At 35.7% G+C, this 26,338-nt stretch overlaps 2 protein-coding genes across 2 annotated transcripts in view; both read right to left on the reverse strand.

The window, feature by feature from the left end:
• Positions 1-1,153: 1,153 nt before the first annotated feature.
• Positions 1,154-17,950, reverse strand: lrit3a (info leucine-rich repeat, immunoglobulin-like and transmembrane domains 3a). Its single transcript, XM_056472308.1, has 4 exons — positions 17,494-17,950; positions 13,510-13,976; positions 5,485-5,790; positions 1,154-2,479 (listed from the first exon to the last, which is right to left on the reverse strand). The coding sequence occupies exons 1-4, from the start codon at positions 17,607-17,609 to the stop codon at positions 1,461-1,463; spliced, it is 1,908 nt and encodes a 635-aa protein (XP_056328283.1). The 5' UTR covers positions 17,610-17,950; the 3' UTR covers positions 1,154-1,460.
• A 1,641-nt stretch (positions 17,951-19,591) lies between these two features.
• gpm6aa (glycoprotein M6Aa) overlaps positions 19,592-26,338 on the reverse strand; it is a 30,469-nt gene continuing 23,722 nt past the window's right edge. Inside the window, exon 7 of the mRNA XM_056472070.1 lies at positions 19,592-22,942. Within this exon, the coding sequence (XP_056328045.1) occupies positions 22,790-22,942 (153 nt within the window). The 3' untranslated portion in view covers positions 19,592-22,789. The remainder of the gene's footprint in view (positions 22,943-26,338) is intronic.

The following is a 26,338-nucleotide window of genomic DNA, read 5'->3' on the forward strand; positions in this document are numbered from 1 at the left end:
TGCAAGTTGCTGTGATTTGTTGCTTTTATCAGACCAACGCAAACCTAACTTTTCATTTTGTTCCACGTTGTTTAAACAGTAAAACCATTTGCACCACTTTGTGGACCCATGGGTGTTCCAGTCTAGAAAGGAGGTGTGTTAAGGTCCATTGTTGGTGCAATGCTATTTTGAGAAACTGAAAAAGACTGCGCAATTGACCAGCTTGAAAGTAGGACTAAAGTCCAGCGAAGCACGTTAGTTGTGCACCTTAAATGTGTACACATTGCTTAATACACACATGATGTACAACAATACACAAATATCTTTACGTATGAAAAAGAATAAAAGATTACAAAAATTACTATTTTCTACATAAAATAAAAACCACTACCACCATGCCTCTTCTCGGGGGGCTTTTTTCAGTTTATTCACGACAATTTGCTTTTGTATATTATTATTATTATTATTATTAATATTATTAACAGTATTATTTATTATACAGGTATGTATATTCATATTTGTTTTAATTAAATCAAGTTTAGATTTGTCCACCTGACCGTTTTTTTATTACTGTTCATTTATTCGTTTGCTGGAAATTAGAACTGAATTTTGAAATGGTTTTGAAGCAAATATGTGTGATTAAACTAAATTAAATATGTAGGCTAATGGATGTCTTCAGTGGAGTGTACAACACCTTTTCCTTATCCACGAAAGTAAAGGAGTAAAGTAAAAAGTAAAAGTAAAGTAAAGACAAAGTAAAGAGGCTGAATGGAGGAGGCTCATTCTTTATCCTCCTGTTGTAGATGGTCTGTTTAACTGTTTTCTCGCTAGTGAAGCGTTCAGTTTTCATGTAAATAGCAAATGCACCATAGCGTGATGCAACTGACTCTTAAAGGGAATTGGAGATGAGACTCTAAATGGTTTAATGCATGTTATACTCAAAACACACCCATAACTCATTAAGAGAATAAGCACAACCCTGTTAGACCATGCGCCGTGTCACAAGCTGTATTTTTCCGTCCTTAATATGGCAAAGGGGGATTCGGAAACATCCTTAATGCTTTTGCACCCTGCGCTATAGACTTTGCGCCTAGATCGTTAAAATAGAGCCCTAAATGTTAGACCTTTTACTAATGAGAAAAAAAACCATTTTAGGTAATAAAAATGTTTAATAACATTTATCATAACTCTAACTAATACTATTTCATCATACATTGGCATACACAAAAACATTTCATTTTTGTACAGTGCATTTCACAAAAAAAAAAAAAAAAATAGAGAACTGTGTTAGATTGGGTGAAGAATATGGCTTTTAAAAAATAAATCAATAAAAAGATAATAGAATGTGGGCTCAAGATGAGTCTTTGTAAGGCAATGAGTTTGATTGCACACCAAGTGCTAATCTTTTATAACTGATTTTACCACAGCCTGACTAACACCAAGTGTGGAAAGGATAACACACAAAGCCGATGGTCAATACATTAGCACAGATACTCAGATCTAGAGCTGTCACTTTTGTACGTCATCTGCGAGTCGATGCTTGAACGCGAACACAGTAACATCCTCTCCGACTCTTGAGTCTGTCTTCGTGCCCACAGATCATTGGCCTGCCCATTTAGAGTCCTCTGCTTCATGGTGAGCGTCTCAAACTTCACGTACGTCTCTTTGGAAAGGTCTTCATCTGGTCCGTTATTCCTGCTACTGTTTCCTTTGCAATAGAGACACAAAATTTTGTAAAGCAACACCACAATGAGCGGCACCGCGATAGCGCATGCAATCCCGCTAGCGATCATCAAGACTTTATTCTGCCCTTCTTCTCCACCAACTTCCAAAGTACTAAAATCCACACACTGCTCTTTCCCTGAACTCTTAGTAACCAAACACACAGTGTAGACCTGGTTAGGCATCAAATACTCCAAAAGCAGCTTCCCTTGACCGACTTCTGTATCCACAGTCTCCTTATCGTCTTTGGCGTCATATGGGAAGTAAACCACTGTTAGTGGCGTGTCGCTTGGCAAACCTTCAGTGCTCCACAATAAGACCGCCGTTTCAGTGGTCTCCTCTACTACCTCGATGTCTCTGATGTCCGATTTCTTTATTGCGCCCTTCCCGTTCTTGCTTTGCTGGACTTTAGCAGGTTTGTCTCCGGCAGGTGGAGATCTCTGGACTCCTCCACCCGGGATCGGACTCTTTCTGGTTGTTAGCGGTGGCATTGTGGTCATGACGGGCCTGGTTGTTATTGTGGGGCTTAATGAGGTAAACAATGGCATCTTAGTGGGTGTGAAAGTGGTCGTGGGCTGGTCGTCGGGCTGCTTGGTGATGTTTATGGGTGGGGATGGTGTCGTGGGCTGAACCCCGTCCACAGACAGGGTGATGTAGGCCTCCGCGTTGCCTGCAACGTTCTTGGCTTTGCAACGGTAGTCGCCTGCATCTTTAAACACGATGCTGTGCAAGCTGAGGATGGACCAGCGAACGCCTTCGCCTGGAGATTCCTGTACAACTATACAGAGACATGAAATGGGGAGAAAATAAATAATAATAAAATCCTAAAAGTCAGTGTGATATCAAAATTTATAATGTTTATTTTGCTAGCGCACATTCTTATTCTTTCGGTGAGCAAGTTAATAAACACACACATACACAAAAAGATTGTTTTGGTAATAAAAACTGATCATTCCCTACTCCCTACTCTCACATGGTCACCCACTGAAGCTAAGCAGGGCTACGCCTGGTCAGTACCTGGATGGGAGACCACATGGAAAAGCTAGGTTCCTGACAGTAGTAGTGTTAGTGAGACCAGCAGGGGGCGCTCAACCTGCGGTCTGTGTGGGTCCAAACGCCCCACTATATTAATGGGGACTCTATACTGCTCAGTGAACGCTGTCTTTTGGATGAGACGTTAAACAGAGGTCCTGACTCTCTGTGGTCATTAAAAATCCAAGGATGAGCTTTAAAAAAAAAAAAAAAAAAGAGTAGGGGTTTAACTCCGGCATCCTGGACAAATTTTCCCACTGGCCTCTGTCCATTATGGCCTCCTAACCATGATCATATCATAATTGGCGTCATGACCTCTTCTCCACCAACCAGCTGGTGTGGTGTGGTGTGGTGTGTCACATCATGCAGGTGGATGCTGCACACTGGTGGTGGATGAGAAGTCCCCCCCCCCCAGTGTCCAGAAAAGTGTCCATTTATATGTGTGGAATTATTATTATAATTATTATCATTATCATTTGGTTCCATGTTTGGAGTGATGGTCCTTCTCTGGTGACATAAGCTTGAAAGCTTCAGCCACAGTATTTTTAACCATACCGCTCTCACCGTTTCTACTAGGCAATGATTTGCAAAAAGAAAGCCCCGCCCCCTACTCAATATTCTTTTTTAATTGGAAGTACTATAAGACTAGGGATGAACCAATATTACAGCCTGTGTGAACTGGAAGTTGCTGCACATTTTTATTCCAGTATGACGAAGTATTTACAACTGAAAGGAAAATTATTATGTACGGGGCAGGGTTTTATTTTTGCACTCCTGCTCCGATCTTTCAATCACAATACAGTAACGGTTTGAGGGGCGTGGCTAAGCATATCTAGCCCAAGCTGTCAAACTGACATCATCAGTGAAGGTCTACCATTCCAGAGCAGATGGAAAGCAAATAGTTAGATTTTGATTAAAGATTACCAAATCAAACATTTATGCTTGTTTGTTTGTATTTCTTCAGTGGATTAACTTGCATTGATTCATTGATCATTTTAAAAATAGTTCACCCAAACATAAAGAAAAGAAAAAAAGACAGAAAAGTCTGTCATCAATTACCCACTCTTGACATGTTACAAAACAGTTTTTTTGTTCTGTTGTAGGCTACACAAAAGTAGATAAGTTGGAGAATGTTGGAAACCAGTAACCATTGACTTCCTTAGAATTTGTTACTACGGTTGTCAGTGGTTACTAGTTTTCTAACATTCTTCAAAATATCTTCTTTGCGTTCAACAGAAGAAAGTAACACAAACTGGTTTGAAATAACTGAACGGTTAGTAAATGATGACAGAATCTTTGGATGAATTACCCCCTTAAGACTAAAAATGTGAGCTAGTAAAATAAATATCGCAAACAATTTGAATGCAGATTTTAAATACTAATTTCTGAATATTGCTGAATAGTCATGATATATACTGCAATATTTTACATGCAGCAGATTAACACTTTAGAAGAGTTTATTGTACCCGAACTGCAATTTGTAAATGATTTTGGTTAAAGAAAGATTCAAGTTTCTATCATTCAGGTTAGAAAAGAAAAGAAATTCCCAGCTGTATTTGTTTGTGTTTTGTTTTTGTCATCAGGATCCAAAAAATTCGAGATTTGTATTTATATCAACTTTTAAATATATTGAGATATCTGTAACAAATTTTGGGAGATGCACTTGAACAATTCAATATCAACTATGAATACCACAGTAAAAAAGACTTTTAAAATGTGTTGTATGCTTATAATTATTAACAGTAAAAAATTCACCAGTCTGAGTTTGCCAGCTTACTGGCCACTTTATTAGGTACACCTTACTAGTACTGGGTTGGACCCCCTTTGGCCTTCAGAACTGCCTTAATCCTTTGTGGCACAGATTCAACAAGGTACTGTTGGTACATACCACCACCACCAGCCTGAATCATTAATACAAGGCAGAATAGATCCATGCTTTTTATGTTGTTGATGCCAAATTCTGACCCTACCATCCGAAAGTCACTTAAATCACCTTTCTTCCCCATTCTGATGCTTGGTTAGAACTGCAGCAGATCGTCTTGGCCATGTCTGCATGCCTAAATGCATTGAGTTGCTGCCATGTGATCGGCGGATTAGAAATGTGCATTAACAAGCAGTTGAACGGGTGTACCTAATAAAGTGGCCAGTGAGTGTACGTGTTAAAGTTTATGCCAAAATAAAAATGTAATGTTCATTTTTTCACTCTCAGATAACTCAAGTTGTAAGTGACTTTTTCCTTCAGTGCTGTCAAAACAAAATACAGTTCAGTTTGTTGCACAGACTGATCAAGCTTATAAAACCTCAATGAATCATGAGGAGCCACAGATATTATTTTGTTTTACCTGTAAGTGCCTGTATCTGTTGACATGCTTTTACTGTATTACCAAGGACCACAGTTTCATCCTAAACATGCTCTACTTACAAAAAAAGCCCCCCACTGTGAATGTATGTCTTGAGGCGGAGTACCATTAACAGGAAATAACTGCCTCATTTTTATTTACTAAAATCAAAAACTGCCCCTTTAATTGGTCCCCAACAACCACAAACACAGATGTGAAAGAATATTTCAACATTTTAAATATCATATTAATTTTCCCTCAAACAACTGAAAGCTGTAACTCAAATTAAAAAAATATATACACGTTCTAAGTAAAATTTAATACATTAGGATACTTAATGAATGAATGTTGTTATATTGTGCTTTTACTGTTTTTTGACAAACACCCAAAGACCTCCACTAATGGCCCATACCTGTGTTGTTGACTGCAGATCCATCAGCTCTGGTCCACAGCAGGGTTGGCGTAGGGAAACCATTGACATCACAGCGCAGAAGCACATTACTTCCCAGTGGTGAAGTGATCTTTGTGGCTGAAGTCATGACTGTCGGCTTCACGCACTGATCCAGTTCGGCCCGCTGGAACAGAACTCCAGATAAATGCTCTGGACCGCTGCATGTCAAGACCTGATCCATCAGCACCACCGGTATGCTGGACATCTTCGACAGCTCGATCAGCTTGGAAATCCGGCAGTCACAGTACCAGGGATTGTCCTGCAGACCTGCAAATGTCAAGATATTTCATTAGAATTTGTTTTTCAAAGCAGTATGTTAAATACAGAATATAGAAAAATAGTTTATATACTAATTTTTTTGAGCAAAAATAATATCTATCATAAGTTTTGATCATGATTTACAGAGACTCCTACTAAAATGTCATTCATTTAACATCTTTATACTTTTCCACTATCGCTTATAACAGGCCTTTGCATTGTTTTAGATCAGGGGTGCACAAACTGGAGGTTTTGTTCCAACCCCAATTAGGCACACCTGAACTAGCTAGTCAAGCTCTTTCTAGGTATACTAGGTATACTTCCAAGCAGGTGTGTTGAAAGAAGTTGGAGCTAAACTATGCAGAACACTGGTCACTAAGTTTTGGGCACCCCTGTTTTAGATGCTAACCCAAAATATGATCATCCATGTGTAAAAGGCATCGGTTTCTGACGGTATGACAACCTTGGGTAAAATATGTTCTTTTTTAATGTCTGGGTAAAAAAAAACTTTTTTTCCCCATAGAACAGAATACATTTTATTCTAGGAAACATTTAATATTTGGAACAGTAAACATTCATTCAATGATTTTCTTTTCGGCTTAGTCTTTTTATTAATCTGGGGTCGTCACAGAGGAATGAACCGCCAACTTATCCAGCATATGTTTTATGCAGTGGATGCTTACCCAATTCACCTATACCGCATGTCTTTGGACTGTGGGGGAAACCGAAACACCCGGAGAAAACCTTACACATACCTTAGGAACGGTATAACAGAAAATTTCAGCAGTTTTAAAACCTTGACTTTTCCAAACCGCGATAAACCTTGAAAATGGTTATTGTCCCATGCCTAATGTGTAATCTATTTTATTTTTGCAAAAAGACCCAATTTATACTTTGAAAAAACTAAATCATCCAAAATATTCATTTGAATTATTTTTTAATAAAATAATTCAACCCCCCCCCCCAGACTCTATGGTGTGGTATGTATGTTTTATTTGTTTATTTGCTTAGTTAAACACAATTGTATTATTTGTTACATTTATTTTATTTGATAAAATTTGTATGTGTTTGCTTAAAGTTGAATTAACTTTAATCATCTATTTAATCAAATTGTCATTTATTTTAATCAAATAATACAAATAATAATAGATTTTTTGTAGATACAAATAATACAATTTTGAATCAATCTTGTATAATTATTACAATTATATTATCTTAATTCAAAATTTATTTATTTGTCTGCTTCTTCAAAACTGTTTTAATAAAATGTGGTTATTTATTTTTATGTTATTTTTAATAATAATAATAATAATAATAATAATAATAATAATAATAATAATAATAATAATAATAATAATATTTTAAGTTTTTTTTTTCAAAAATTAAAATAGACCCCAATTTATGTGTCCCAATTTATCAGTAAAAATGCTTTAATCATTTAAAATATATAAGAATTTTGTATGATCATTCATTCTTTTCTATATTTTAAGAATTATTTTAGTTTTTACAGAAATACATACAGATGAAGTGAGAATTATTAGACATCCCCCACCCCCCACATAATTAGCCCACCTGTTTACTTTTTCACCCAATTTCTGTTTCATTGACAGAAGATTTTTTTCAACACATTTTTAATCATAATAGTTTTAAAAACTAATTTTTAATAACTGATTTATTTTATCTTTGTCATGATGACAGTAAATAATATTTTACTAGATATTTTTAAGACACTTCTATACAGCTTAGAGTGACATTTAATGGCTTAACTATGTTAATTGGGTTAACTAGGCAAGTTAGGGTAATTAGGCAAGTTATTGTATAAAGATTGTTTGTTCTGTAGACTATCAAAAAATATATAGCTTAAAGGGGCTAATAGTTCTGACCTTACAATGTTTTAAAAAAAATAATTACTGCTTTTATTCTAGCCGAAATAAAACAAATGAGACTTTCTCCAGAAGAAAAAATATCATCACATACTGTGAAAATTCCCTTGCTCTGTTAAACAGTATTTGGGAAATATTTTAAAAAGAAAAAATAATTCAAAGGGGGCTAATAATCCGACTTCAACTGTATGTTGCACTAAATGATGATTAGTATGCTTTTGTGTATACTGTATGAAATCAATTTTGTTCATTTAATTCAATGTGGACACCAAAACTGAATGCCTCGTCTTTGACCCATTCATTTATCCACTGTAAGGCCTACAAACATTTAAATCCATGCCTTTAACCCTTTCCCACCAAACTTTCAACCAAGGCTATAAAGTAAACACAATCACATGTTTGATTCCTCAGAAAAGCATAATAACCTGCAAACCTTCAATGTAATACAAGTCACTTTAAATAAAAACATCTGCCAAATTCATTAATGTACATGCACTTCACTCAATGAACGCCTCAAACTGAAATAAAGACACCAGGATTTCATATTCAGCTCTATCCTGTAAACCAGTTTACTCCCATCAAATCAGTAAGTTGTAAATCTTGACATAAATCCTAAAGCCAGGATGTCAAGACTGTATTGCATGCAACGGTGTTGGACATTAACACCACAGTCCAGCCATAATTCTGTCTACGGCAGGATGAAGATCAGTTGACTGTAAACTAGGAATTAAACGCTCTACTGATGCAACTCAACAGCTGGATGGAGGAAACTGTTAATATCCTGATGATACTGGCTCAGATTCTGCATTTGGGCTCATCTTTACACTTGTATAGCACCTGGTGAAAGTATATATCAAGCAGTTCAATTTCTGCAATATCATGAGCAGAAGCAGTTCATTCCACTGTAGCAACCCCAGACTAAGCCGAACAGAAAATGAATGAATGAATGAATGAATGAATCATGAACAGAAGCGCTGTTGCATTGAATGAAACTGAAAAACTATAGCAACAAATGAAAACGATTAATATACGCACATATGCACACACACTCAGTTACTCAGCTTGTCTGTAACCTTCTTTATAGTTGAAAGTAGAATTATCCAGCAAAATATTTGTGTATAATAAAAATTATATATATATATATATATATATATATATATATATATATATATATATATATATATATATATATATATATATATATTATATATAAATTCAGCTTCTCTGAATTTATTTACACAGAACTGTCGAATTTATACACAGTGTTTAAGGCAAGTATATTATTAGTAACTTTAATTAAATGACCTAAAAATTAAAAGTAATCCTTTAATTTAATTAATTAATTACACCCAACTATTTGTGTGTGTCCAAGGGCTGCACAATATATAATTTCGGCATCAATTTTGCAGTGTGATCATTTGCAGTAGTCACATCACAGGATATGCAATGTTGAAATGATACCATCTGTAACTTTAATAAAGATGAATTTTATTGAATTATTTTTACAACAAAGACTACGCAGCATTATTTCGCATTTGATTATTTAATTACTCTTCCTGAATACTGTTAAACTCCTCTGAAAACAACAAAACATTGTGTATTAAATGTGTATCTTTTTCTTTATTGTATTTATATATGCTTGTAGATCGTTAATTATCCGCTTGTTAAGTCGTGACATATCTGTGACGTATGGAACACTGTTTACGGGTCCAAGCCGCAACTCATTTGAACTGAGAAAACATTCGTTTTTGGCCACTTTTTAGTCCTATCACACATTAAAGTGAATTTTTTATAAAATCATAGTGTACACAACATAGTGTCTCTGGACTGCATCACAAATACCAAATTCTAAACAATTTATACAAAATGAATCACTTTCTGGCCTATGGATATTAGGCATAGATATACTGTATATATTGCGATCGTGATTTTCGAAAGTATTGCATCTATATACAGTTTGATATATCGCTTGGACCCGGAAGCTGCTTCATGTGAGGTCACACTTAAGAAATGGATAAATTATGCAATTTAAAATGATAAACTATTTCCAAATAGAGATATTCATTGTGCAGTGTGTACTGGTTTGGTACAGTTTTTTGTATAATGACATGGAAATGACCTAGTTGTACTCTATTACGGTGGTTTATGAGAACCTGTCTGATGTCTTATGCTTAAAAATCATACATAACGGTGTCTTTTGATGTTTTCTGTTACAGTTATGAAGAGTCCCTAAAAATACCAACATGCACGTCTGTATGTGTGTGTATATACAGTATACTGGATTAGCAGTTCATTCATTTTCCTTCGGCTTAGTCCCTTTATTTATCAGCAGAATGAACCGCCAACTTATCCAGCATATGTTTTACACAGCGGATGCCCTTCTGGCTGCAATCCAGTACTGGGAAACACCCATACACTCTCACATTCACACACATACACTATGTCCAAGTTAGTTGTATTCAATTCACCTAAGTGCATGTGTTTGGACCATGGGGGAAACTGGAGCACCTGCAGGAAACCCACGGCAACACTGGGAGGACATGCAAACTCTAGAATAGAAATGCCAACTGGCCCAGCCGGGACTTAAACCAGCAACCTTCTTGAAGTAAGGCGACAGTGCTAACCACTGAGCCACTGTGTCGCCCGACTGGACCAATATAATACATTCACCATGATCCTCAACGTGCATTATGGATATTCTCTAGCCACTGAGTGTATGTCGGTTTGACATTTGAAATTATGCTGCATTAAGGAATCGAAAGAGGAGTGAACTGGATAAAATACATTTTGATTTCAGACACCGTTACAATTGGCAGTCACCTTAAATAATGCCAGTTCAGTGTTTTTTGAACAAATCGATTCAATCAACAATTCAAACGACTCATTATTGAAGTTTCTTGTTACCATAATTTTGACCCGCAGAAAGAATCACTGTAAAATCCACTTTCACTTGATCAGTGCTGTTGTAAACTCAATTAATATGAATTTGAATGAGACGATTTTATGTTATACCAAATCACCCTTTAAAAATCACTTACATTCAACAGATGCCAAAAATGTATGACGTTATTAATTTTCTATTGAGCAGAGACCTGCTAGCAAACACATGAATCATCCTCTTCCCAGATGAGCACTTCAAAGAAACTTAAATCTCAGAGCCTCACTCACAGAAAGCCCCATTAGAAGATTAGCTCGTACTTAACTTGGGAGAGCCCGTGAAGACACAGGCTAGATTTAGATTTATTTAAAGATCACGCTTGGACTTACTATAAAAAGAACAGTGGGATATTCTTGACTATTTCACATGTTTGTATTCAGGCTCTTTGCATGTAAGACTTTTAAGAATATCCAATCCTTCTGAAAAACCAATTAAACTTTAGTCTAAAAAGAATACTTACTACAGAAATAAAATACTTTATAACTTTTTTACATAAACCGATGGATATTTATAGCTATAGTTCAATCAAAAAAACTTCAAAGATTTATGCATTTCATATGAAATTTAGGCAATATTCTGAAAAAATGGTGATGCTATGGAAATCAATGGCTACCATATCTTCTGTTGAGTTCAATTGAATAAATACAAATGTGTCAAATTTGATGATGTCAGAATCGATTTAACTGCATATTCCAGTTACTCAAAGGTACTTCTAAAATTGAGATTATGGACATTTAAAACTGATTAAACGTAGATGCAATACTGAATAATAGATTGAATTATAATCAAGTACTTAACATGTACTTTAGTATGTTAGTCAACTCATCAAAATAAGAATATTTTTAATTATTAGTACCCCCATCCCAAAAAAAGGTATTAATTACACACCTTCATGTTGTTCCAAACAACTGAGACCTTCATTCATCTTCTGAACACAAGTTAAGATATTTTAGATAAAATCTGAGAGCTCTCTTACCCTCTATAGATAACAAGGGTCATGTGATTAGAGGTCCAGAAAAAGAACCAAAAACAATGCATGTGACTTCAGTGGTTCAACTGTAATCAGACAAAGTTCTAAGAGCACTTTTGTTATAACAGTTTTGTTTGTAAATGTCTTTCACATTAGGTCTGGGTGTATGTTGACTACAGGCAATTTCATGCTTGCATGTTGCGCTGCTGACTCTAATGTAAAGGCGCAACCAAATGAGGAAGAAAAAACATTGGTTGTTTTAAAAGTTTTTTAGAGGACAAAAGTGTTCTTGGAGCTTTGTGTGGTTAGAGCTGAACCACTGATGACATATGCAATGTTTTGACAATGTTTTTGGTTTCTTTTCTGGACTTTTAATGACATGAATGTAGCTGTTTATGAAGAGTCAGAAAAATCACATGGAAAGTTTTGACAGTGTTTTGGTTCATTTTCTAGACTTTAAACATCTCGGGACCGTTGCTGTCTGTGGAGGGTCAAAGAGCTCTCAGGTTTCATTTAAAATATCTTATGTTCTGATGACGAACAAAGGTCTCAGGGTGCAGGAATGACTTAAGGGTGAGTAATTAATAACAGAATTATATTTGTGGTCACACTTTATTTTGATGGTCTGTTTGTTGAATTTAAGTTACATTGCATTTAATTCTCATTAGATTATAAGTAGACTGTTAGGTTGGGGTTAGGGTTAGTGTAAATTGACATGTACTTTCAAAGTTTCTTATAGTCAGTTAAATGTCTGTTGAAGGAGCAGTATCAGCAGATATTAAGCAGACAGTCTACTAATACTCAAATGGACCATCAAAATAAACTGTTACCTAATTTTTGGGTCAACTAATCTTTAAGATTAAAATATAGTGATTCAAAAATTTCATTATAAAGTAAACAAATCTTTTATAGTGACTCCTTAACTACTGAGTTTCTTTTTCTGGCACAGGTTTTGTCAACAAATTAAGTTAACGTAATTTAAAATATTAAAAGACCTCCCGCAATGTCACAATTCACCATTATAAACATATTTAAATGTATTGGGGGCAGTTGCGACCTAATGGTGAGGGAGTTGAACTTGTAATGTTGCAGGTTTGATTGCCCGTCCCAGCAGGAATTAAAGATGGGAGGAAGTGAATGAAACTGACAACATCCTCTCTCCATCTTTGTTACCCAGCAGAGGTGGCCTTGAGCAAGACAAAAATTAAGGCCTAAGCCAGGGGTGTCCAAACTCAGTCCTGGAGGGCCGGTGTCCTGCTGAGTTTAGCTCCAACTAGCTTCAACACAACTGCCAGGAAGTTTATAGTATATCTAGTAAGGGATTGATTAGCTGGTTCCGGTGTGTTTGATAAGGGTTGGAGCTAAACTTTCCAGGACACTGGTCCTTCAGAATTGAGTTTAGACAACCCTGGCCTAAGCCCTAATTGCTCCCTGGGCCCTAGAAGCAATGCTCCAGATGTATGCTCACTGTCTCTGTGTGTGTGTGTGCTCTTACTTCTCACTTGTGTGTGTACGTGGATGAGCAATTTTGAGTATGGGTAACCATACTTGACAATTCTCATTTAACTTCACTATAAATCCCCCTTGTCAATTTACTCACCCAATGGCCATCCAGTGTTACTTTTTTAGCTAAACATTGCAAAAGATTCAAGCTGAAACTGTTGTCCTAGATGACTCATTAAATGATATAAAACTACTACTACATTAACATTTAGTTATTTGGCAGGCACTTTTGTCCAAAGCGACTTACAATTGAGAAGACTAACCAATAACTACTACCACTTTAAGAGTAAAAAACATTTAAAAAGAAAATCAAAACTCATGGCTCTTGACAAGACTTCAGCCAAAATTCTTCTTTTACAGTAGACACTATTCTAATCCATAACCTTGGATGGCCTCAGTTAAAAAAAAATCTTCAACCATTATTGTTTACCCACCAAGAACAGTCTTCTGTGAAGCGTTGGCACTGGGCTGGATGCCTGAAAACGGAGGCCAGATGTCCACCAGGTCAGACGGGAGAGTAGTTAGTTTGTTGCTAGAAATGTCTAGGTAGGTGATGTTAAGCAGGTAGGGTGCTGCCTCCACAGGAACACTAGTCAAACGATTGTTATGCAGATCCAAAGTCTTCAGACTGGGCATCTCTTTCAGGGACTCCCAGGGGAAAGTAGCAATCATGTTCCCATCCAGCCGCAGCTCATGGAGAACTTTCAGATTGTAGAAACTGCCCGGATCCACAGAGGTGATTGAGTTGTAGGTTATCCACAGGTAGCGTAGCTCGGACAGGTAGTAGAAGGCCTCGGTGGGCACTCGACGCACTGCTGTCTTCTCCACCCGCAGCTTCACCGTGTCCACAGGAACGTTGACGGGGATGTCAGACATGTCAGGGTCATTGCATAAAACAGACCTGCAACAGATTTTCAGAGAACATGTTTATCATTTTAAATTATTATTATTATTATTATTATTATTATTATTATTATTATTATTATTATTATTATTATTATTTATATCTTATTGCATTTTAACTTTACACTCAAATAATTCACACTGTAAAAAATTAAGCCTTATTTCCTATCGCTTTTTCTTGTTCACTCAACTCAAACATCAGCTGCACTGACCTAAAATTATTTGTCAGTAATACAAAAAAACATTTAGTTGGGTTAACATAAGATTATTAGTTTTCTGGAGAGGTGAACTACTCTGTAACTAAAATGTTTAAGTTATGCCAACTGAACATTTTTGTCTGCAGCACTGGAATGCCTGAAGTTGAGTGAACAAAAACAAACCTTATTTCCTTTCGTTTTTTTCACGTGGACTCAACATTTGTTTTCACCTTCAATTGATAGTACAGTAGAGAGTATAGACAGGAAAGTGTGAGGAGAGGAGACACAAGGGACCTAGAGGCAGGAATTGAACTTGGGTCGCCGTGAACACTGAAGTGCTATGTGTCAACGCACTAACTACTACATCATTGGTGCCGATGTGAGCTCAACCTTTGAAAATATCAGTTGCACTGACCTAAAATGTCTGATGATGAGTGAACAAAAAACTATTGTGAAAATCGGTACTAAGAAATAATTCATTATCAGAACAAACAAACATAGTTCAATTGAAAAAACAAAACAAAACAGGAAGGCATGCTTCACATGTGAAGCATTACAAAGCATGTTTTGACCCCTGTCTTGTTTACCATTATTGTTGTTTTACCTCCTGTCCGGTTTCTAATTTTGTATCTAATAAATATTTTGTTAACGTTTGTCTCTGTTTTAGTTATTTTTTTCAATTGAACTATGTTTGTTTGTTCTGATTATGTATTATTTCTTAGTACCAATTTCCAAAATAGTTATTTGTTCACTCAACTTCAGACATTTTAGGTCAGTGCAACTGATATTATCAAAGGTTGAGCACACATTGGCGCCAATGGTGTAGAGGTTAGTGTGTTGACACATGGCACTTTGGTGTTCACAGTGATCCAAGTTCGATTCCGACACTTTCCTGTCTATACTCTCTACTGTCCTATCAAATAAAGGTGACAAAAATGTTGAGTACATAAAATGGAAATAAGGATAATGTTTTTTTTTTGTTAACTCAACTTCAGGCATTCCAGTTCTGCAGACAAAAAATGTTCAGTTGGCACAACTTAAAAAGTTTTGTTACAGAGTAGTTCACCTCTCCAGAAAACTAATAATCTTACTGTGTGTTAACCCATTAAATATTTTTGTATTACTGACAAATAATTTTAGGTCAGTGCAGCTGATGTTTTTAAAAATTGAGTGAACAAGAAAAAGCAAAAGGAAATAAGGATTATGTTTTTTTTATATACTGACTTAAAATTTTTACAGTGCAAAAGTAAAGACAATTCTCAGTATTTTACATCAATATTTATAACCTCTCTTCGTATTTTAAAGTGCCAGTCTGAGCGTACTAAAAAAATACAAATCATTAGTGTAAATCAATTTAATTACGACATACATTTCCACTCATTTGAATTGTGTTATTTCAAAAGGAACCCAAGTGTTACACTGTAAAACATTCTGGGCTCTACCCAATTCATTCACATTGTCCCAACACAAATCTATTAAGTTAACGTAAATATTTTTTTAACAAATTTAAGTGGATTGAACACAAAACAATTAAGTTGTCCCTCCAAAAACATAAGAATTGTGTTGTTTCAACTCATTTTAAATAAGCAGTTTGAACAAGCAGCAAACGTAATTTAAGTGTAAATTCATGAAACAAAATTGAAGATTAAACCCTAACAAGTCTTTATCTTAACTTAAACACTTTTAAATACTTTTATATCAACATTTTCCCCTTCTAATTGCAATATCATTCTAAGCTTTCTGGGAATGACACATTTAATACCCAGATAGTTACACAAACACAACTGTGTAATTTTTTTCTCAACAAAAAATGATTAAGTTAACTTATTTTATTAATATTATTATTATACACATTTAATTGGATTGAAAATAAAACAAACAAATTATTCTAAAAAGTTCAATAGAATTGTGTTGTTTCAGCTCTTTTAAACGAGTAGTTTGAACAAGCAGCAAGATGCAAGAATCAACTTTTCAGGGCGCAGGGAGTACTTTTAGTTGTCTATGTGAGGAATGTCAGCATCTGAAACAACACTGCGCAAAATGAAGGGATTTGTTTGTTTGTTTTTTACATGTACAATTTACGCTTGCACAATGATTCAATTACTAAATGATTAAAAATGGCTTCCTCTAGCGTGTGTGTTCACACTCTAGGGCTAAGCTCTAAAGATAAACACAAGCTAATACCCCACGTGATAGTTTTAAATCTATTTTTTATTACAGTGGATGACTTCTAAGCTAATTTATTTATTTAAAAGTATGTATTATTTAAAATGTTATTATTATGAAGAGAATTAAACTATCAATATAACATTTTATGTAAAGTAGTCTACAGGAAAAAAGGTAAATCTTCATAATACGTTTTCATTATTTAACTACATAAGTAACTAATAATGTTTCTACAAAAATATGACTAGAACTATTATCGTTCGTAGTAATAATACTGTGCACTTTTTGTACATTATTTAAAGGTCAAGCATCTGCCAGCATTAGTTAATGCATTGTGAACTAACATGAAATTTAGCATTTGTATTACCCGACATTACCAGACATTAACAAAATTAATAATGCATTAAAATGCTAAATGCTTTAAATACCTGTCATTTGATCATTTAATTTCATTTTAAAATGCCGCAACATTCTATTCATTGTAAGTGACTGAAAATGCAATAATTAACGTTAACAAATGAAACAATTGTAAAGAGTGAATGGAAATAAATCAATTTATCTGCAGAGGGTTATTAGGCAAGGACATGTTTATTTAAGCCTCTTGCTAAAAATTATATAACTTAAGTATCAACAAACATGCTTAATTAAAACCACCTACCTACATTATGAAATGTAGTCTCCCCATTCTTATCTTTGAACACTTTGTCTAATTATTTTATTTAATACTCATGGAGAAAATATTATTTTAAAGTACTGTATCTAAATAACCCCAGATTATTAAAGGGACTAAGCCGAAAATTAAATGAACGATGTATCTATATATAATCAATAAATGTAGCTATATAGTTTTTAAATATTGTTTAGCTCTTGTATTTCTTCTATATGACCATCTAATAGCTTTTCTACTCTTTTATTCATTCATTATACATTTACAATACACATTTTCTTTTCGGCTTAGTCCCTTTATTAATCAAGAGCCACAGCGGAATGAACCGCCAGGATTTAAACAATGAATCTAAATTAAAATAAGAGTTGTTTTATTCTCCTAAACTTTTTTATTGTATTATAATTATTAACATTCGAAGTTTTACTGCCCTTTTGTTCGTATTTATTTAATATTTATTACATGTTGTTGTGTAGTGTTTACTTTACCTGCTGCCAGTGCCGTCGCTGCGGCCGTGGTAGACACATGTGCACTGGGAAGGGCAGAAAGGTTGTGCCACACTCCAGCAGCTCAGCAGAACCTGCGCCACCAGCAGACGATACATCCTTCAGTCAGCCGAAGCACCGCCACGGATCCTCGCACTCACACACATCAGACCCCACTCGAACATCAGTAAACTAAAAACCCTTGGTCAGTCCTGGACGACAACGAAGAAACGCAATAAAAGCGCGTTCCAGCAGGCATCACCTTTAGCATGCTAACAGGTGAGAAGAGAGGGACGCGGGAAGCTGAGGAGCTCGGGAACGGGGAGGGGGAACCGAGATTAGAAAGAGGATTTCTCAAGGCTGAGTAGGTCACTAAAGTTGAACAGGGTGGGATGGGAAGTGTGTATGAGTTTATTTGTGTGTGTGTGCGCGAGAGAGTTGGAGGAGGATAAGCTCTGCAGGCACACGCTAATCGGCTAATGACAAGAAGAAGTTTCTCTCGGCATCATCACGTGACCGCTGCTGGACACTTTTCCATCCTGCGCGGAACTGATTGTTATGGTAGCTGTTTACGGAAATCCGAATCTGACTCAATTACAAATATGGGAATAAATGTTTAAATGTACAGTAAAGGTCAATAATAATAATAATAATAATAATAATAACAACAATAACTAAATAATAATAATAATAATAATAATTATTATTATTATTATTATTATTATATTATTATAGGGGTTGAACAATAAAACTAAAACGTCTGGTTTTAGACCACAATAAATCAGGAGTTGCAGCCAGTACAGCATCAATTCATCTTTGGAAAGAGGCCTGCACAGCGGCCAGAGGGATTTTGAGCCATTTATTCTTGCAGAATATTGGCCAGGTCCATGAAGAAAAACATTTCTCTGACTCGCTCCTTTAAAACACACCAAAGTGGCTCAAATATTTCCATCTGGTGACTGTGCAGGTCATGGGAGATGTTCAACATCACTTACATGTTCTTCAAACCACTCCGCCACCAGTCTTGCTGTGTGTATTGGTGCATTATCATCTTGATGCATGGCACCACCTTCCGGAGACAGTGTTTGAACCATTGGGTGCACATGATCCTCCAGAATAGTCTTTGGTAGTGACATGCCCATCTAGGACAAATATAGGGCATAGGAAATACGATGATATTGCAGCCCAAACCATGACTGATCCATGCTTTACTCTAGGCATGCAGCAGTCTTGGTGCTACACTTTTTTGGGGCTTCTCTACACTGTAACTCCTTCAGATGTGGGAAAGACAGTGAAGACTCATCAGAGAACAATATAAGTTTCACATTGCCCACAGCCCAAGATTTCCGCTGCTGGCACCATTGAAACTAACGTTCAGCCTTGGCACAAGTGACTAAAGGTTTGGCTGTAGCAGCCTGGCCATGTATATTGTTGAGGTGTACATTTAATTCTGCAGTAAGCTGGGCAAATAATTAAATAAATAAAAAACCCATATCTAAATATGTTGGCATCACACAATAACTCTATTAGTAAAACTTACAAATTTGAAAATATAGCTTAATCTCCATTACAAAAAAGAAACAAAAAAATTCATTAATACTAATGGGATTTACATAGTTCCATTCCAGAGATGTTCTTTAGGAGATTGCCTCCATGTGGTTCAAAAGAAAATAACCATCCAGTAGTTACATTCTAGTGCCAAAAGCTTGGGATCAGTAAAGTAAAAAAGCTTTAATTTTTTATTTTTTTATTGTTCCACAAGGATACATACAGTCAATCAGATTCCCTTTTAATTTTATTAGTTCTTCTATTCATCAAAAAATGACAGTTAAAAAATTAATGATAATAAAATTAATGAATTAAAATAATCAATAAAATGGCATGCTGAAATTATTTCCAAAGCATCATATGACACTGAAGATGATGGTTCTTTTGCCATATACAGAATAAATGACGCATAATATATATTAAAACCAAACAGCTCTTTTTTTTACTTGTTACTTGCGCAAACCCATTTTGTTCTATTAAAGTAACCTGCTGTATTTTAAGATTTTAGCGTGTATGAAGTGAAGTGAATAACACCAACAGGCTACACAGACCATTAAGAACAACAACCACCGTCGAGTATTTATTAACAAGTACACCAGTGTAGTTTATTTATGCAAGCAGTTTGTCCCTACAGATCAGAAAAGCCACTGTCAAGCGGTTGGCACATTTATGTACAAAACAAATTAATGGTACAGCTTGCTACTAAGCATTCTTTAGTGAGAGTACAAAAAAGACTAGTATACGAGGACAGAGAGAGTGAGCCAGAGTAAGAGATAGAGAGAGAGAGGTGAGGGTTCAGAGAAAGCATTAAAGTCGGGGGCTCAACAAGCAATAGTAATAGAAAGGTGAGAGGAGGAGTTAGAGAGATCACCACAAAGTAAACAGGCACAAATCAAACACTACCATCGAAGAGTAGGAGTTTCAGCGCAATGTTTTTTTCAGCGTAGGATTCAAATTACTGCACGTTATGAGGAAGGGGGTGACCCAGCAAGACAGTCGCATAGAACAAACTCATAAAAAGATGAAATGAAAACTGTTTATCTTGTTTTTTTTTCTTCTTTAGATTTTTTTTTCTCCATTATTATTATTATCATCATTATTATTTTTTTTTGATCCAGTAAAAACGATTACCATTGAATGCATGACCATGCCACAAATAACACTTAGGTTCACAGTCTTTACCTAACATTACAGGGGTCTGACTTGACAAAGCCGGCACCCCGATGCACTTACACCAAGAAAGAGCTCACAAAATGGTCAAATAAGTGCACAAAACTAGCTCTTAGAAACACTGACAGAACATGACTTGCCAGGCATTAAAAGAATGAGAAGACATCTCCATCGTCCGATATAATAATGACTTGTTAGCAAGACAACGAGTAACTGTCATCGAGATAATAGTAGTATAAGCTCTTTAAATATTCCTTTCCATCCTCACATTTCCCCCTTTGGAAAGAAAAAAGCCCAGTGATCCGTTCACGAAAGCCTCGCTTCTCCTCGATCTTTTTTAACATTATTTTTCTTAGGTTTTAAGAAGAACACCCTCCCTCCGCCCCCCACCCTATCCCATCATGGAATGTGTGTTTTACTCTTTTTAATCCATTACGAATTCACCTGAAGTTTTTAAGTGCTAACGTACAGTACATACATTTACAGAATGACTATGTACAAAAGCTGGAAATAAAACGCGTCAAATAAAAACAAACAAACCCTGTGTCTATATCTATTTGTGTAGGAAAATAAAAAAGAGGGGGTCATAACGCTGTAGGCTTGTGCTTGTGTCGCTTGCTTCCAGTAAAGGGAGAGTCGCATTGTTTGCCGAAGAGAGAGGGGGTCGTTGACACTATAGTAGGATTTAAATAAATAAACAGCGCGATTCTGCAGCATTTCGTAACTGTTTTACTTTACTGGCTAATTCTCACAATGCAAATTTGTATGTTTTAATACAATTTGGTCACGCCCCTAATGGGTTAATAGTTAGGAGTGAGCGCTATTTGGATAAAACCGTACCTTTAAACACTGGACATTGGACAAATTAGCCACTTTTTTTTGGCAGTACATAAAATAGTTACGTTTTCCGGTGAGATCAGGCTGGATTTAATGATTAAAGCCCAAAGTATACTTCAGCCATCTTCATTTCCAGTCCAAATGATGTCATTTTTATTATCAGATGACTTTCTGTCTATTTTATTTTTGTTTGACCACACAGATGGTGAATGCAGAGACAGAACGAGTTCACAAAACAGCGTTTCGTCTTAAGTGCTAAAACGTACATGCTATACCAAAGCATTAAGTCTAGTTAGGCTTTGATAATGCTGTCATAAAAATGCTTAATTCCAAGTCTGTGGATGTGTGAACAGCTAAGAATTGCATGTCAAAGTCTCAAAACTATGGTAATTTTGAGATGACGTCAATGCAGCTAATACTTCGAAAGCCGTGACGGAACAGAATGCAGAAAAGGGCTTAATTCCAAAGTATACTTCACTTTTTACATGTACACGAACGATTGTCTGAGTACAGCAAATGTGACAATGCACTCACATGTGCTTTCAATTGTTTTTGCACTACTTAGTTTGTCCACAAGGTGTCAGCATTGAACTGGGCCGTTGTTTCACGGTCAGAAAAAAACCCCAGCAAACTACTGAAGGCGGAATAAACAACTCACGCCAACATCGACAAGTGCTTGTGAGAACGGATATTCATAATAAACAACACTAGCAAACTACTAAGACTGCAAAAACAATAGACGTTGATGTTGACAAGTGTGTAATTTAAAGATACACACTAATTTAAGTGCGTTCAAATGCATTTCACTAGTGATAAAGCACCTGTGTTTGTGCGCACTGTCAAATGGAGTATACTTTGAAAGGCAGTAAGTTTGCATTCTAACAAATGTGTAAAAAACAAACAAACCTTGTATACTTTGGACTTTACCATCCACGTAAAAGTAGTAAGAAAGTTGCTCTCCCTCTCTGAGCAGTTACAATGCCACCTACTGGGACTATGCGTGTCTGAATTAGCACGGCAAGCAAATAATAACCATTCTGTCATCTTGTAATCATCTTGATAAGCTATGCAATGACATCTGTAGAAAAATAATAAATAAACACTTTATGGTACATCTGTTATATCTTAATTTTGTTTTTTGTCTTTTCTGCCTCAGTTTTTTGAGTTTTCTTTTACCAAAATAATGCAGAATGAGCAGGCCATCTGCTGGTATCAGGCTCTATACCTTTTGATGATTAAAAAAAGAATGATAGAAAGAGAGAGAGAGAGAGAGAGAGAGAGAGAAAGAAAGAGAAAGAGAAAATTATTCATTTCATTTTTACCAAAATTTCTTTTTCATGCTTTTAAGTCTTTAATAATGAGACAGACACACATGAAAAATGTGCTTTTTTTCACCCCAATAACCGACCCTCTACATAAGAATGATTGATGTATTGATGCTTAAAAAGAGTTTAAAAAGAGAAATATTTTGAAAAAATTGCAACATGTAGTGGAACCGAACCTGCACAGATTCTTAAAAAAATTTAAACACAACAATGTGAAAAAACTACAACACTACTTCTATCACTAATAATCATAATCATAATAATAATAATAATAATAATAATAATGTTTGTGCGAGAGGTAATGGGTTGGCCATGGGGTTGGTCATACGACACACCACCTGGACTTTACCAGTGCCAAAACTCCCTCAACAGGAAGTGACAGCACTGAGGGTCCTCTCGCCTCGCTGCTGCTTCCTGTCTTATGTGTAGGCATTGAGCCGTTCCTTGGAGCGTGTGGAGTGGATGTCATGCAGCTCCTGCTCCTCCTTGGACTTGCAGTCCTCGTATTTCTGCATTTTACATGCATCTTTCACATAGGCCCAGTTGGCAGACAAAACCATCAGGTAGTGGATCTGAACAAAAAAAACAGTATTATATTAATTAGTAATCATTTAGTAATCATTTGCATTCATGTTATTGCAATACAACTCTTCTTATAAAACACACCAATAAAATGTCTTTTGTATTATACTTATTCAAATATAGATAGGGTGCAAATTATACACTGGTGATCAACTTTTTTTGGTAATGTTAGTGTGTGTAATACATGCTTTAGTGAATCAAATTTATATATTTATTTCATATATTAATAAAATGTATTCAAGTTTTCAGTGTTTTGAGGGATATTTAGTATATTCTGACCAACCGATTAGCTATTTCAGAGTTAAACTATGCATCTAATTTGACAACTTTTAGGTTTTATGTAAATACAAACACTTATTTAATGATAAAAGTGTCTCATAAGCACTCACAATGTCTATCGGTGCTTTACATCTGCCGGTTTCAGACTAATGATTGAATATTTTCCTGCATAGACTAATTAGTACAGTTATGCATTAAGAATGGTATGAACCATTGGGTGGTCAAATGTAGATTTATATTATCCATTATTTTAATTAATAATATTATTACTTAAGATGCAGATCAGAGGAAATTATTTCTGACAATTAAAAGGCTAAACCCCCCATATATCTTTTACTGACGTCCTTCAGGGGGGATCAAGCATTAATAAGGGGGGTCAATCACCCTTGTAATTCTTCCTGCATATAGAGCCGCATTATGCTAAGAAAATAAATTATAAGTTAGTTAACCTAAACATAAGCCATTGAGTGCCTGTCCATTTTCAAAGCAGTTCTGGTTCTGTAAGTGTTTCTTACTTTTTTTCCTAAATAGGGATTTCGAATACCATTTTTGAATGAATGCAAATTAGTATATGAAAATCAGACAGAGGAACAGAGGTAAAACAACAACACTGTGTGCTTAGCAGCTTTAAAAAGGGAAAGAACTACAATCCCATAACGCACTGCAAATTGCAATCAAATTATAAATGACAGTAAAAGGAAACTATTTATTATATATACAGACAGACAGACAGACAGGCAGGCAGACAGACAGACAGACAGACAGACAGACAGACAGACAGACAGACAGACAGACAGACAGACAGACAGACAGACAGACAGATAGATAGATAGATAGATAGATAGATAGATAGATAGATAGATAGATAGATAGATAGATAGATAGATAGTGTTCTCAGGTGTATTTGGAGTAAGAGAGACAGATCTCGATGTGTTCACAGCAGACTGTGATGACGCATGTTTGTCACTCTATTATTAGCAGTGACACCAGCAGGAGGCAGCAGTGTGAAGCAGCCAGACTCCTCAGACAAGCCTCTGCTGCCCACTGCAAAAAATACATAAAAATACCTCCATCAACGCCTATTCTATGTTTCATTGTGTAACTCAGCTTGCGTGTGTGTGTGTAAGGGGGATCTAACACTGCATGAAATCAAAGGAAATTATTGAGAGATAACAGGCTTGATGATAATCATCTTTTGCTAGATGCTATACATCAATAAAAAATAGGTCGTGACCGAACTCTTGTTCTCTGTGAGAAAGCACACACTATGTGTTTTTTACTTCAGTTTATTCCATGGTCTTTTGAAATTCTTGAATATGATTGGCTGGAGGGAGTGCAATTAAAGTAGTTTGAAATATATATACGCCACTGTAAAACATTAGTAGCTATTAGGACTGTATAATATTCAAACTGAACCAGAAAAAATGTGATACGGTATGAATTATAGTGCACCGAACTACCTCTAGGGTAAGTGTTACTGTATTTAAAAACCCTTTGTGTATTTGAAGAAGAATTAAAACTTAATTAAACATTACGAATGCATTATGGTGAAGTGTTTACATCTGACTAGTCTGCTGTTAAGGTTTTTCATTTTAGTTTACCCAGATCAACTGACTGCACAAAAAAATTACAGCCGATTCGAATGTTATCCCTCGATTGAATTATCAATCGGTTATCAGCTGATAGATATGGGCCAGTAGGGGCCTTCTGCGCATACTAGTGGCTCAGAAAGCTGATATCATCCATCCACATGGTTATTCAGCAATAGATCACAGTATAGATATGCTGCATCCAGAAGTTAACACAAATTATTTATATTATTTAACACATTTCCTATTAATTGTACTTTACTAATGTCTACCCAACCCTAAACTCAACCATCACAGTAATGTAAAAACAGAAATGGATCTGGAGACTTCTCTATTAGTATAGCTGATTAACCACGAGAATTATTTTCGTTATTGATTAAATTTCCCATTCATTGTATTTTATTAATGTCTACACCTACCTCAACCCTAAACTCAGCCGTCACAGTAATGTAAAAACAGATCTGGAGTCTTCTCTATTAGTAGAGCTGATTAACCATGTTGATAGATGATAACAGTCTTCTGAGCCTACCAGTAGGCAATGAAGCCACCTACTGGGCCATATCTATCAGCTAATAACCACTGATAACACCTATTCAATTGAGTTATAACATCCGAAGCGGGTGCAAAATTAAAAACAGTAATATAATCATTTAAAGCCAGTGTATAAAGTTAATAAAATGATCAGTTGAATTACTGTTGATTATTGCTGTTATTATTATTAAGGTAAAAGTGAATCTAGTGTTTCTTAAATTCTGTGTGAAATCAAAATTTACACTGCTCATTTTGCTAGCGCACATTATTCTTTAGGTGAGCAATTTACCTAAGCAAGTTAATACACTGAAAAAAGAGGTTGTTTAGGTAATCTTCAACGAAACTCTGACCATTTGCTTCCGTGTTTGGAGTGGCGGTGCTCCTCTATTGACGTCAGCTTGACGGCTTCAGCCATAATATTCTTAACCACACCGATCTTACCGTTAGTTTGCTATTAGGTAATGATGTGCAAAAGGAAAGTCCCGCCCCTACTCAATATTACGTCTCAGTACATCAACATACTGCAATAAATAAATGCTAATAGCGAGAATTGCACCTTAAAATGAAGTGACCGAAAAGACTATAAGAGGTTTCATAACCATAAATGACAAATGCTCTCTCTGTATCAAACTCAGATTTGATTATGTATTTGTGAATAAAATCTAAAATCAGCAGAAGTTTAAAATGCGGTTGTGGTATTTCAACAATTAATCATGCAGCTCTACTTCAATGCCCCATTATGCAAATGAGATCTACATTATGCATGATCATTTGAATAGGGCCACACCCTAATTTTTTTTCTCCTGACAAAAAGAAAGGCTGGAGTCTGAGGACACATTGTGTTTAACATGGAGTTAAATTGGCTCTTTCCACAGCAGGGGATGGAAAAGCTCTTTCTATAATTTGCCACATCATCCCAGACTAACATCCACATTCTCTTTTTCAGAAAATGGTTCCTCGCAAATTACTGAGCGCTGCTTGTACAAG

This window comes from Danio aesculapii, chromosome 14 (genome assembly GCF_903798145.1).
Source record: "Danio aesculapii chromosome 14, fDanAes4.1, whole genome shotgun sequence".
In the NCBI taxonomy this organism is placed as follows: Eukaryota; Metazoa; Chordata; class Actinopteri; order Cypriniformes; family Danionidae; genus Danio; species Danio aesculapii.

Bases quoted from the DNA above. Each gene is read 5' to 3' on its own strand.
- lrit3a (XM_056472308.1), bottom strand. From the start codon at position 17,609: ATGTATCGTCTGCTGGTGGCGCAGGTTCTGCTGAGCTGCTGGAGTGTG. The intron at 13,977-17,493 runs GTAAAGTAAACA...AATCTGTTGCAG, and splicing joins AGCGACGGCACTGGCAGCAG to GTCTGTTTTATGCAATGACC. The intron at 5,791-13,509 runs GTGGGTAAACAA...TGACATTTGCAG, and splicing joins TTCACAGAAGACTGTTCTTG to GTCTGCAGGACAATCCCTGG.